This window comes from Miniopterus schreibersii (genome assembly GCF_964146895.1).
Source record: "Miniopterus schreibersii genome assembly, chromosome: 1".
In the NCBI taxonomy this organism is placed as follows: Eukaryota; Metazoa; Chordata; class Mammalia; order Chiroptera; family Miniopteridae; genus Miniopterus; species Miniopterus schreibersii.
The window spans coordinates 98,523,590-98,535,267 of NC_138101.1; the positions used below are offsets into that span (position 1 = coordinate 98,523,590).

Here is an 11,678-nt window from a genome sequence, read left to right on the forward strand (position 1 = left end):
AAGTATTCCTACAGATATATCTCTAATTTATTCCACTTGGGTGGATTATTTTTATATGCTGTCATTTTTTAATTAGTCTCAAAATAGCAGGATACTGAGACTATTCTTGCTCCTTGATATAAAAAAAAAAAAATTATACATATATTTGAATACACACATATGTAAATATACTAATGGCCATTTGGCTTAGGGTACACTAATATTCTTTGGAGCTCTTAAATGAGGAGCATTCCAGCTCCCCACAGCCACCCTCACCATTAAGGAGCAAAAGGAGAAAACTCCAGGGTTCCGTGGACTGAGAGGAGGCCAGCCTGAGAGACTATAACAGCTACATGTGCATACAGGACGCAGTATCAAAAAGCATTTTCATCTGCCTTTAATATTACAAATACTGTTCAAAAATATACCATTGGAGTTATTTTCAGCTAGACTGACACACTGGAATATTTTTTCCAGAAAAAAATGACTTGCTCTCTTTTATTTTCTAGCCCCTTACTCTGCTCTAAGACTTAATGGCAATTCTATTATGATGTCCAATTGCTACAGCATTTGCAATGCTAAATGCTAAAAAAAAAAAAAAAAAAAGGTACACATTTTTAAGAAGATAGAGGACTCTCCGTGAACTCTCCCTCTACTCCAAGTATAAAAATGCAGCCATACTTTTTTATTCTAGATGTTATTTACTCTCCCTCTATGTAACAGCCCACTTTCCTAGTTTATAGTTTCCCTAGTTAAGGGAAAGAGAGGTTACAATGTTTGCCTGTTGTCACAACAGTACAGCAGCAGAAGAACAAAAGAAAGCCCAGGTTTCGCAACAGTTTTCAACCATATCATGCTGCCTTGTACAAGAGTCAAAAACAATAATGGAAGCCCTAGCTGGGTGGCTGAGTTGGTTGGAGAGTCATCCCATAAACCAAAATGCTATGGGTTCGATCCCCGGTCAGGCACATGCCCAGTTTGTGCGTTCAGTCCCTCGTTGGGGATAGTATGGGAGGCAATCGATCCATGCTTCTCTCTCACATCTACGTTTCTCTCTCCCTCCCTTCCTCCCTCCCTAAGGTCAATAAGTGTATCCTTGGGTGAGGATTAAAAATAATAAAATAATGAAAGCGCGAACCTCTCTTTTCATCAAAGCAGTGTATTCATCTCACTGTACATTTGTAAAAAGCAACATGATGTTTAAGTCATTCTAGACCCACAAATCTACTGCTTCGAAGTTGTAGGCACTCTAAAACGGCTTTGTTTTTTTTTTGTTTTTGTGATAGCAAATATTTTATTTTATTTATCTTTATTTCTGAAAGTATTACCGATGTCCCATTTTTCCTCCATTGACCTCTTCCCAGCACTGTTCCGTTCCCCCCACATTCTGCCCCAGGCCTTCACACACTATTCTCTGTGTCCAGTGTCCGTGGGTTATGCATATATGCATACAAGTTCTTTGGTTAATCTCTTCCCACCCACCCTCACCTCCCCTCTGAGATTTCACAGTCTGTTCTATGACTCTGGATCTATTTTGTTCATCAGTTTAAAAAAATATAAAAAGGCTCTGAAAGTCTTTGATTTTAACTCCAAAAGCAGCTGCTATGTAGGTTCAAAACTTCCCAAGTTTGCCAAGATTTAGGGAAAGCTCAGTATCCTACAGGAATGTTAGAGACAACCATCTTATCTTCTGCTGAGCAGGTCAGTTGGCTTCAAATTGAACACTCACAAACCCAGAATTTTGGTAGACATAAAATATTTGGGCAAGGTCCAGAGTATCACACCATGAAATTTATTTTTCAGACTTACAGATTTTTGGGGGGGTTGGCATAGGTTAAAGGACAGATACATCTTTCTAGTTAGGATAAACTTTGTAGAACCTGCTAAGACTGTTGAACACACACTCCAGGGTCATTTTTTTTTTCTGTGGTACCATTCCTACAGCTTGGATCCATTCAGTAGGTGGCAATATCCTTCCCTCCTTCTTTACCTATATTATGCCAACCCTCTCTCAAGGTTCAACACATGATGTACCAGTTTTTTCAAGTTTCCTTCAACCATGACACAAACTGTAATTGCTCTCTTTTGGTTAGGCACAAACATTTGTATATTTCTCAGAGCCTTATTTTGTTTGTTTTTACATTTGGCTTTATCTCCTCAATTAATTTGTAAAACTCTGAGTTCACAGCCTTGCTACATAGCTCCCACATGTTATCCATAGCAGTTATACATTAATATGTTTTGACTGAAGTTACCAGAATTTAACCTAACTCTCCCCAGAATCTTGTAGCATTCCCACTGGTCATAATTTCTGAGAAGTAGCATACCTTCTACAGATTTTTGTATCCTCAGGAGAGCCTCCCCTTGCTCAGTGGGAAGTCTACCTGAAGTGAGGCAGGGATCCAATTCAGAGTTCCATTCAGAAATAACAGAGAGAATGCCACGAAGCTTAATCTGTAGCTATCTCTCTTATGTACCTAAACACACAATTAACTAGCAGGAAGGGTAACCAGATTAACCCAGATTAGAGACCACAGCCTCTATTGAAGAGAATTCCTATATCCCCTCATCTTTCCCTTTTAGGAGACCAGAAAAATCTCACTGAAGATATCCTTCAGTCAAACAGCATTTATTTTTCTTCCTCTCTGTTTGATGCACATGAGAAAAGCTCTAATTACTTCAAAAAAAGAATTTGTAGTTTTGCCATTACTTAAAAGGCAGATACATTTCTCTAGTAGTGCTTTCAGGCCAGCATCTTATTTCTAACTCACCTCTGAGATCTCAGCTGCCTTTTGTGCTGTCTTCGGGAATCGGGGAGGCCTAGCTATGAACCAACCCTGCCTCTTTGAGACAGTCATGTTTCCCTTTCCACAGAATCACTCAATTATTTTCATTCCTCCCATTCTCATTATAACAAAATAAGTCATGAAATATGATTCTTGCAGATATGGTAACATGTTACATACTTGACCCCATCTGTCAACCACAAAATAATCCTTAGTATAATTTTGACTGGAAACAGCAAGAAACTGATATCTCCTATTTTATGAGAAGTTGTAGAGGTAGCACACGAAAAAACAAAAAGAATAATTTATAACATAATGTCTAATACTTTGCTCCTACCAAGATATCTTTAACTGTTAAGTTTATAGTAAATGTGTAATAGCCACACACAAAAAGTTTCCTAATATTGAAATCCTCTTCTATGATTGTAAATTCCTGGGAAATGTATGATTTGGATTATAAAATGTAAATCATCTTTCTTACTGAATTCAACCAATGACATCAACAAGAATAAAATGAAGTGTTTTAAAGACCAAGATTAGAAATGTCATAGTATCTTGGAAAAGTAGTAGGAAACCAAAGAGCTTAACTGAGATCAGTACAAGTTGTATAGTTAAGACAGAAAACAAATTTGACTGGTATAAAATGGAAAGTAACTTAGTACATGCTACAATAATGGAGCATGAGGGAATTCCGTAAGTTGACAAAAACATATCCATCCAATGAAAGTGCCTGGACTCTGGGAAAAAGAGTTGTGAAATTTCTTTCTGTAATGAAATCTCACAAACAGTATAGGACCACCATCTGACTGGCATAATATAAATCCATTGTGTCTTAAATTGGTGGGATAACTTAATGACATTTTAAAGTCTCTTCTCACAACTTCATGATTTTACAGGGCCAAAAATTTATTAATTGGATTTGAAAATAAAATTAGGATACAGTTTTCTATGAATGCAATCATTTATTCAGTCTGGTCTGAGTAATATATTTACATTGACAGTCACTGAAGCAAAGAAATGAAATTTCATTTTGTTTGACTTCAGTTAATAGCAATTACAATGAAGCTAAAAATGTCCACCTATTCATACTTGTAGTTCATTAAATATAATACTTTGCTTGTCCTTCCAAAATAGCCAAAAAAAAGAGAGTAAGATCTTCCTCAATTTAACTGGGAACTGACAGCACATTCCTTTAGTTTACTGCAGCTGCCAAAGATCAACAGCACTAGAGCTCAGTTCCAGGATGAGGCAGGTATACCTAGCTGTTCGCCTTTGAGGATTGCAAGGCTTCACAGCCCAACTCTTTCAAGACTCTTCCCATGGAATGAAGACCAGGCCAGAGAATGTAAGTGATGTATTACTTCTATAGCTTGAAAGCAAACCAAGACAACAGTTCCTAAAACTGTCTCAATAAGACATAAAATGACCCCATAATGCTCATGCTTTTAGTTGCATCCCCATAAGCCTTATCCCATTCACATTAAAATAGTAAGTTTTAAATAAACACAGATCACATTTTTTGAAAAAAGTTTGCACATACTCTGCTTCCTCAAAAAGCTTAAGGTGATTCACCTTATAAAACAAACACTAAAATAATTTGCCCTGGCTCGTGTGATTCAGTTGGTTGAGTGTCGTCCCATGCACCAAAAGGTTGTCAGTTTGACTCCTGGTCAGGGCACAAACCCAGGTTGCGGATTCAATCCCCATTCAGGGTATATACAAGAGGTAGCCAATGGATGTTTCTCTCTCATATCCGTGTTTTTCTCTCTCGCTCCCTCTCTTTCTAAAAACCAATAAAACATACTTTAAAAAACTAAAATAATTTTATAATATCAATAAGAAGAGTCACAATCAGAGGCATAAAAATTAAGCCAAAAAATCAAGATCATGGAAAATGTTTTCCTTGGATTTCTTTTGTGACATCATTCACCAGAATTTCTTCCTCTAAACTTTTACCTCTGATTCCTATTATCTGAACCCTGGAACTCTCACTTATTCTTTAGAAAATGATTCCTTAGACTTACCGTACAAACTGCTCAATCTAAAATACTTAATAACCAGCCCTTGCCGGTATTAGCTCAGTGGTTGGAGCATCTGCCAAGCACTAAAGGCACTTACCTGGGTTGCAGATTTGACCCCGGCCCCCAGTCCAGGCACCTGCGGGAGGCAACCAATCCATGTGCCTCTTTCACATCATGTTTCTGCTCCTCCCCACCTCTCTCTCTGTCTCTCTTCTTCCCTCCTTCCTTCCTTCCCTTCCACTTTCTTTAAAAATCAATGGAGAAAATATCCTCCAGTGAGGATTAACAAAAATAAAATAAAAAATAACATACAATACCTAATAGCTCATATAGAGCCTTCCCCAAAGACATACAGGACATGAGCAAGTAATACTGTATAAAATAATCTTCCCATTTGACATGAAAATTCCCAGTCACATGACCAGCAAGGACAACTTGAATGGACAGAAATAATCCCAACATACAAAGGACTGCCCACTTTTCCTTGTGATGGTGGCTAAGGTGGTGATGATATAAAAGTGTGTGTGTGTGTGTGTGTGTGTGTGTGTGTGTGTGTAAGGACAGTTGGGTGAGGAGTGGGGAAGAGAGAAGGTTAGAGCTGATTGTATTTGATAAAGCTTCAGACTGACTTTTTTCAGCAACATTTATTAAAGTCATCTCCTCCTCTCCTTCCATAGGCTTACACCCTACATATGTGTTCAGTCAAAAGCAATGTCTGACCACAGGGTCTCTCCCAACTCAAACTGGGCAAAAATTACAACTCAGTGTGTCTTTATGCTTTTGGGTGAACCTGTCCATCTACATTCAACCCACTGACAATTTGAAATATCTTCCAGATACTTCCTTTCCATCTTATTTCCTGGTTCTCAATTCCACTAAGCCTTTTCTAACCAGCTACCACATGGGTGTCAATTGTATGAGATTAATTGATATAACTTGAATTGAGTGAATATAGCTTACTCATTTGTCATACACGTGTGTTTGATAAATTTATTCTATTGCTTCTAGTGCATCCTGGAAGCTATTTAAGGAGAGTGCATTAACTATTTCAAGACACCAAGTCATTGGTTGATCTGGCTCCCATAAAATCTATCAGACATTTGCCCTGACCAGGTGACTCAGTTGGAGCATCACCCATACACCAAAAGGTCATGGGTTTGATTCCCAGTCAGCTCACTTACCTAGGCTGGAGGTTCAATCCCTGTTCAGGGTGTGAACAGAAGGCAACTGATCGATGTTTCTCACATTGATGATCGATGTTTCTCTCTCCCTCTCCCTCTGTTTCCCTCTCTCCCTCTCTCTCTCACTTCTTTTCTCTCTCTCTAAAATCAATAAACATATCCTTCTGTGAGAATTTAAAAAACAAAAAAAACCCCAAAATTATTCAGACATAAACTTTATTTTGTTTTTCACTTGTACTGGGGATTTGTCCTGTGTTAATACAATTATAACCTTTTATTAGCCTCCTTGGAAACTAAGCTTATGATGAGCCAAATGTAAAAATACAGTTTGTTACAATGGATACATTTTTCCTGTTTTAGCAAGACAACTGAGAAGTTTACAGGAGATATGATTATCAATATTATCATTATCAACACTGTCTCTAGAAAACACAGTTAAACAGCCCAAACAAATTACTACCAAAGAATGTCTTACGAAAAAAACTCCCCAAACTAGGAAAATGCTTGGATCACTCAGCTCTAGATATTTCCATAAAGGTACACATTATCTGGGGTTTTTACTGTGATCCTTAATGCTATGTTTAATCAGTTATCCCAAACCTAATTCGATGGGAGTGCAACAAAATTAATAATGCTAAAAATGGATACCAGTTGATGTTCACCTAAAGGCTTTATTTTTCAGTGATGTTAATTGAGTAAAAATAAAATTAAGACAAAATTTTAAGAGTATTTTGAGGAAAAATTTTGTATACAAATAAATTTTTTAAATTCAGTAACTTAAGAAAATGGATTTTTAAAACTACACAAATATAAATATCTCCAAATGGAGATTATGCATCAAGATAGTTGACATAGCTGTCTAAAGAAGTTCACATATTTTTTAAAAATATATCTTTATTGATTTCAGAGAGAGAAAAGGAGAGAGAGAGAGAGAGAGAGAGAGAGAGAAACATCAATAATGAGAGAGTCACTGATTGGCTGCCTCGAGCCCACAACCCAGGCATGTGCCCTGACTGGGAATTGAACCCCGATAGCCTGGATCCTAGGTCGAAGCTCAACCGCTGAGCCACGCCTGGCCATGGCCAAAATATTTTATTTTTTGGAGCTGCTCTGTTATGAAGAATTTTTTCCAGTCTTTCTTTCAGAAGTGTTTTCAAATAATTTATATTACTGGAATGCCACCTCTGATATGGAATGTGTAAGAGGTATACAGGGAAAATTTCATTTTTAAAATATTTTTAATGACATTAGAATTATTGACAGAGGGTAGACAGGCAGACATAAATTAAAGGATATTCTCCCTTACTCAAATGCCACACACACACGAATTTCAGCAATTATGCAGTCAGCTTGCTGAGCAATATCCCAAGATAAATGAGCATCAGTTCCTAGGTCTACACCAGAAACTTTTACACTTAAGTACTGCACATGGGTGCCAAGCTTATTGAGCACAAGAAGATTATAGTAACTCAAGACAACATAATCCATACATTCAAACAAATATTCTCAATGGCAAAAAAAATCTGAATGTCATGCTCAGTTTTCCAGCCAATAAATGGAAGAGAGAAGGGACTGACTAGCTATTTCAAAAAAGAAAGGTTACAATGATATATGCCTGAGTTACCTATAACACGATTTTTATTTCCTCTTGAACCTTGCTAAGAAAACAGTATTAAGAAACAGTACTAATTTGTGTGTAGTATGGATGGTTTTACACTTGGAAATAGAAGCAAATAAGGGATACCGGGATATGGACTTTTATGCTAGTAAAGTTCCCATCTAGGTCTTTGAAGTCTCTGTATATAATTGCCCTGTTTTTTAAAAATATATATCATTTCCAATTCTCTTCCTGTAAAATGTTCAAAACACACTTTATAATCTTACACTAACTCTTATGTCTACATCCTTTACAACTTATCAATGTTTTATAACTAAATAAAAATGAACTGTTCTCTTCCCCATAAATTCTTCCACAAATAAAAATAAAACTACTTTAGGCTAAGAAAGGTCATGATTTACAAAGTCAAAGCAATGAATCTGAAGTATATACTAGTACTTCCCAGACTTTAGCATGCATCAGAATCGTGACCTGAGGTAACAAACACAGATTGCTGGGTCACACCCTCTGCATTTCTGATTTAGAAAGTCTGGGACATTGAGAATTTGCATTTCTAATAAACTCCCAGGTGAGACTGATGCTGAAGTTTAGGGGTTTCCACTATGAGAGCTTAACTTCTGTGATATGTAAAACATACTTGAAAAGTAATATATATTTTTCACCCACCTAATAGCTGTGACATTTATAACTACCAGAGATGCTGATTACTTTTCACACAAAACTGATTCTATTCTTAGCTAAGTTACTAATAACCACAGCATTATTAAAATAAAACAAAAAAATAAAAAATACCACCACTTCCATCACAATAATCAGCTCAGCAGAACTACCTCCTTCCTTATTGTTAAACAACAGGGGCACAGGATTAATCGAATGCAATTGTTTTCTACTTGTCTCCATTCCTATATCTTACCCTTTTCCACTACCCAACATGAGCCTTGCCAGGACAAATAATCTGAATCACAAAAAGTGACGGGAAATGAAACTATGCCTTCTTTCTAACCCAGACAGTTCCAGCCACCCTGCCCCACTCCACTCCCAGTATTTCTCACCTCTCGTTATTTCTTACACGCATGTATATACACAGGATTAAAAAATAAAAAACTCCTTTTGCTGGGATGATCTGAACCAATGGGAGAGAAATAAAGACTTGGACATGTGATAAAATGAATTAAAACTCTACAACACTAAGGCACAGCTCCCCGAGAAGGCTCCAGCTCCAGCATTCCTCCATCCCTATAAGCCTGGCCACTCTAGCTGTTCTGGACACCACAGTGTGGCAGAAGGCAAAGGAGCACTAAATGAATTCCTGCTCTCCTTGAGGCCCCACCTCCTACCACGAGCCAAGAGGTCAAACGTGCCTGGAGTCTCAGCATCTCTCTCATACATACACACACACACCACCACCACCATCACCACCAAGCAAGCTCTCTTCCACTTGGAAAAGAGGGAGTGGAGGGGAGAAATGAAGATGCTTAGAGGTGGGAGAAAGCGAAGGTTTCTCTGCGGGAGCCAAGGAGATAATTAGGAAGACACAAAAGGGGAGTGGCAGGTGGAGGGCAGGCAAAGCCAGAGTTTGTAAAGGTGGGGGAGGAGGTGTTGCTCCCAGCCACCTCCCAGCACTGCTCAGCCACTGGCAGAACACAGTGAAAATAGTAAAGGTCGGATCTCCCCATCCTTTCCCAAACTGCCATCCACAGCACACTCCCTGGCTTCTCAGAGAGTTTGAAGACGCAGGGTTCCCTGTTACCCACGCCCACTCCGCAGTCGAAGTCAGGTCTAGAGTGGGCAGGAAAAGGTCCCACATTTCCACGAGCACGCATGCCCTTTGCCCGGGGGCAGCCACGGACCTAGCACTGCAGTGGTAGGATCCAGACCTGGGAGCGAGACGGCGGGGCCGCGGGCTGGATCTCCAGCGCGCATTCTCGGGTATTGGCCCTAGGGGAGCTGTGGGCGCTGTCTGGCCGGCTGTCCCCTCAGGGGCTGCTCTCCCAACCTCCCCACCACACCTCCTAGAGATCACAAAAGTTATTTTTCCTTGCTGGCACTGCCTGCTTGTCCCAGGAGAAGCCTCGGTTCAGCCAGAGCCCGGGGCTGTGTGCGAGTGTATCTTTCTGTCCCTGAAGCCAAGGGTGCCAACTGCTGACAGGCAAAGGAACCTGGACTTGCTCTTGAGGACTTAAAAATCCCCCAATTAACAAGCTCGCCCTTCTCCCGGCGCTGATCAGCCCAGACCTGGGCTTTTCAGAGAACTGAGACTGGTGCAGTTGCCGCGAGCGGAGCCCCGTCCCGAGCCGCGCCGCGCGGACTCGGCCGTCCGTCCATTCATGCGTTTCTCATCCATTCACACAAACGGGTTCCTTAATTGCGTCTGACACCGACAATCTTGCCGCTATCTCCCCCTCCCCAAGTCCGCGCTCAAGGCAACGGCTGGTGCAGAATGCAACTCAGCTGTCACCCCACTTCCTAAGCCAGAAAATCAAGTCCTGTGAGCATGCACACACACACACACGCACACACACACGCACACACACACGCACACACAGGTGGGGAGGAGGGGGCGGACAGCGACGGGGAGCTCACTGGGGTCACATTCGAAGCTCCCCTTTGGGGAAAACCGCGGCACCTACACGGCGGCACGCGAGTAACCAAATTATTATTAAATCAAAGACCGCTAGAGCTCGGGTTCCCGGCAGGGCTAAACCAGGAGCAAAGCCGCGCGCTCGCGGGAGCGCGGTGCCGCCGGCCGGCCCGGCCCGGCCCGGCCCGACTCGGCGCGGAGCGGAGCGGCAGCCCAGGCGCCGCGGCCGCGGCTCGCAGCCCAATCCGCAGCGCGCTCGCCGCCTCCCCAGAGCTCCGACAGCGCGAGGAACTGTAAATCAAATGCGCCCGGGAGGGGCGCGGCGCGGCGCGGCGAGTCGTGCGTTTTCGCTCGCCGGCGTATCTAGCCCAAGCATCACAAGGTCACGATAACGTCGCGGTTTCACTCACCGTACACTCCTTGGCCGGAGATCCCCTCCAGAAGGACTGTCAGCAGCCACACGAGACCGTACACTAAATCCATCTTCACGTGAACATGAACATATCCAGCCCCGGGGGGAAGCAGCGGGACCTTCCGGAGGCCGGCGGCCAGGCGAGAGCGCTCCGCTCGCGCCCGGGCCGCGCCGAGGTGCCCGGGAGCCGCTCGCCCGAGGAAGCGCCGTCCGTCCGTCCGTCCCCGGCGGCGGCCGTGAGCGGAGCGCGGCAGCCCCGCGCGCCCCACACTCATGCACGCACGCACAGACACACCGACACACTCCCACAACACAATGCCCTGACACACTCACGCGCACGCCTCACTCTCACCGGGCGCCTGGGAAAATCGCAGGCGCTGGGGGGCGCGGGGGGCGGGAAGGGAGGCGAGCGGCAGGCGGAGAGCTCCTCCGAGGAGCGGGCTCGGGCTCCGCGGCGGCGGCGGCGCGCCGGGCAGGCGGCGGGCGCGGCGAGGGGCCGGGCGCCGAGCGGGGCGAGCCCGGCGCGGGCGGCTGAGGAACAGGAAGTGGCCTCTGCCTCGGCGCGGAGCGGAGGTTTCCTCGCCTGGGTTCGTCTTTACAAAGTAACTCGCGAAGGTCCCCGGAGGAGCATCAAGCGGCGGCAGCGGCCCGCCCGCCCGCAGTCCGGAGCCCCCAGCCCTGCCGTCTTGCCGTCCCCCATTCCATCAGTTGCCATTGCGACGCCAATCCTGTCACACCACACAGGCTCGCATCGCCGCGCCGCGAGAGGAGGAGGAGGAGAGGAGGAAGAGCAGCGGGGCTCGGGGGCCTGGGGGGGAGCACGGGGAGGGGGGAGGGGGAGGCGGAGGAGGAGGAGAGGGACCGACAGGGAGCGGAGCGTGCGCCCGGCGCTCTCTGGGCGCCTGCCTCGGCCGCCGCCGCCGTGCTCCAGAACAGCCTGTAGCGCCCCGCCAGCGAGAGGGGCCTCCGGCCGGCGCCCCGACCCCGGGAGCCGAAAGCAGAGTCCAGGCACCGCCACTTGCGAGAGGGAGAGAGAAGCAGAGACCGGATCCGCACGCCCGCGTCCGCCGCTCTCCGGCGCCGCGCGTCCTCTCCGCTCC

General features: G+C 44.0%; 1 protein-coding gene across 1 annotated transcript in view; it reads right to left on the minus strand.

Annotated features, from left to right (window-relative positions):
* The window catches only part of MDGA2 (MAM domain containing glycosylphosphatidylinositol anchor 2), an 829,367-nt gene extending 818,431 nt beyond the window's left edge, over window positions 1–10,936 (minus strand). Inside the window, exon 1 of the mRNA XM_081140380.1 lies at window positions 10,577–10,936. Within this exon, the coding sequence (XP_080996506.1) occupies window positions 10,577–10,853 (277 nt within the window). The 5' untranslated portion in view covers window positions 10,854–10,936. The remainder of the gene's footprint in view (window positions 1–10,576) is intronic.
* Window positions 10,937–11,678: the final 742 nt, after the last annotated feature.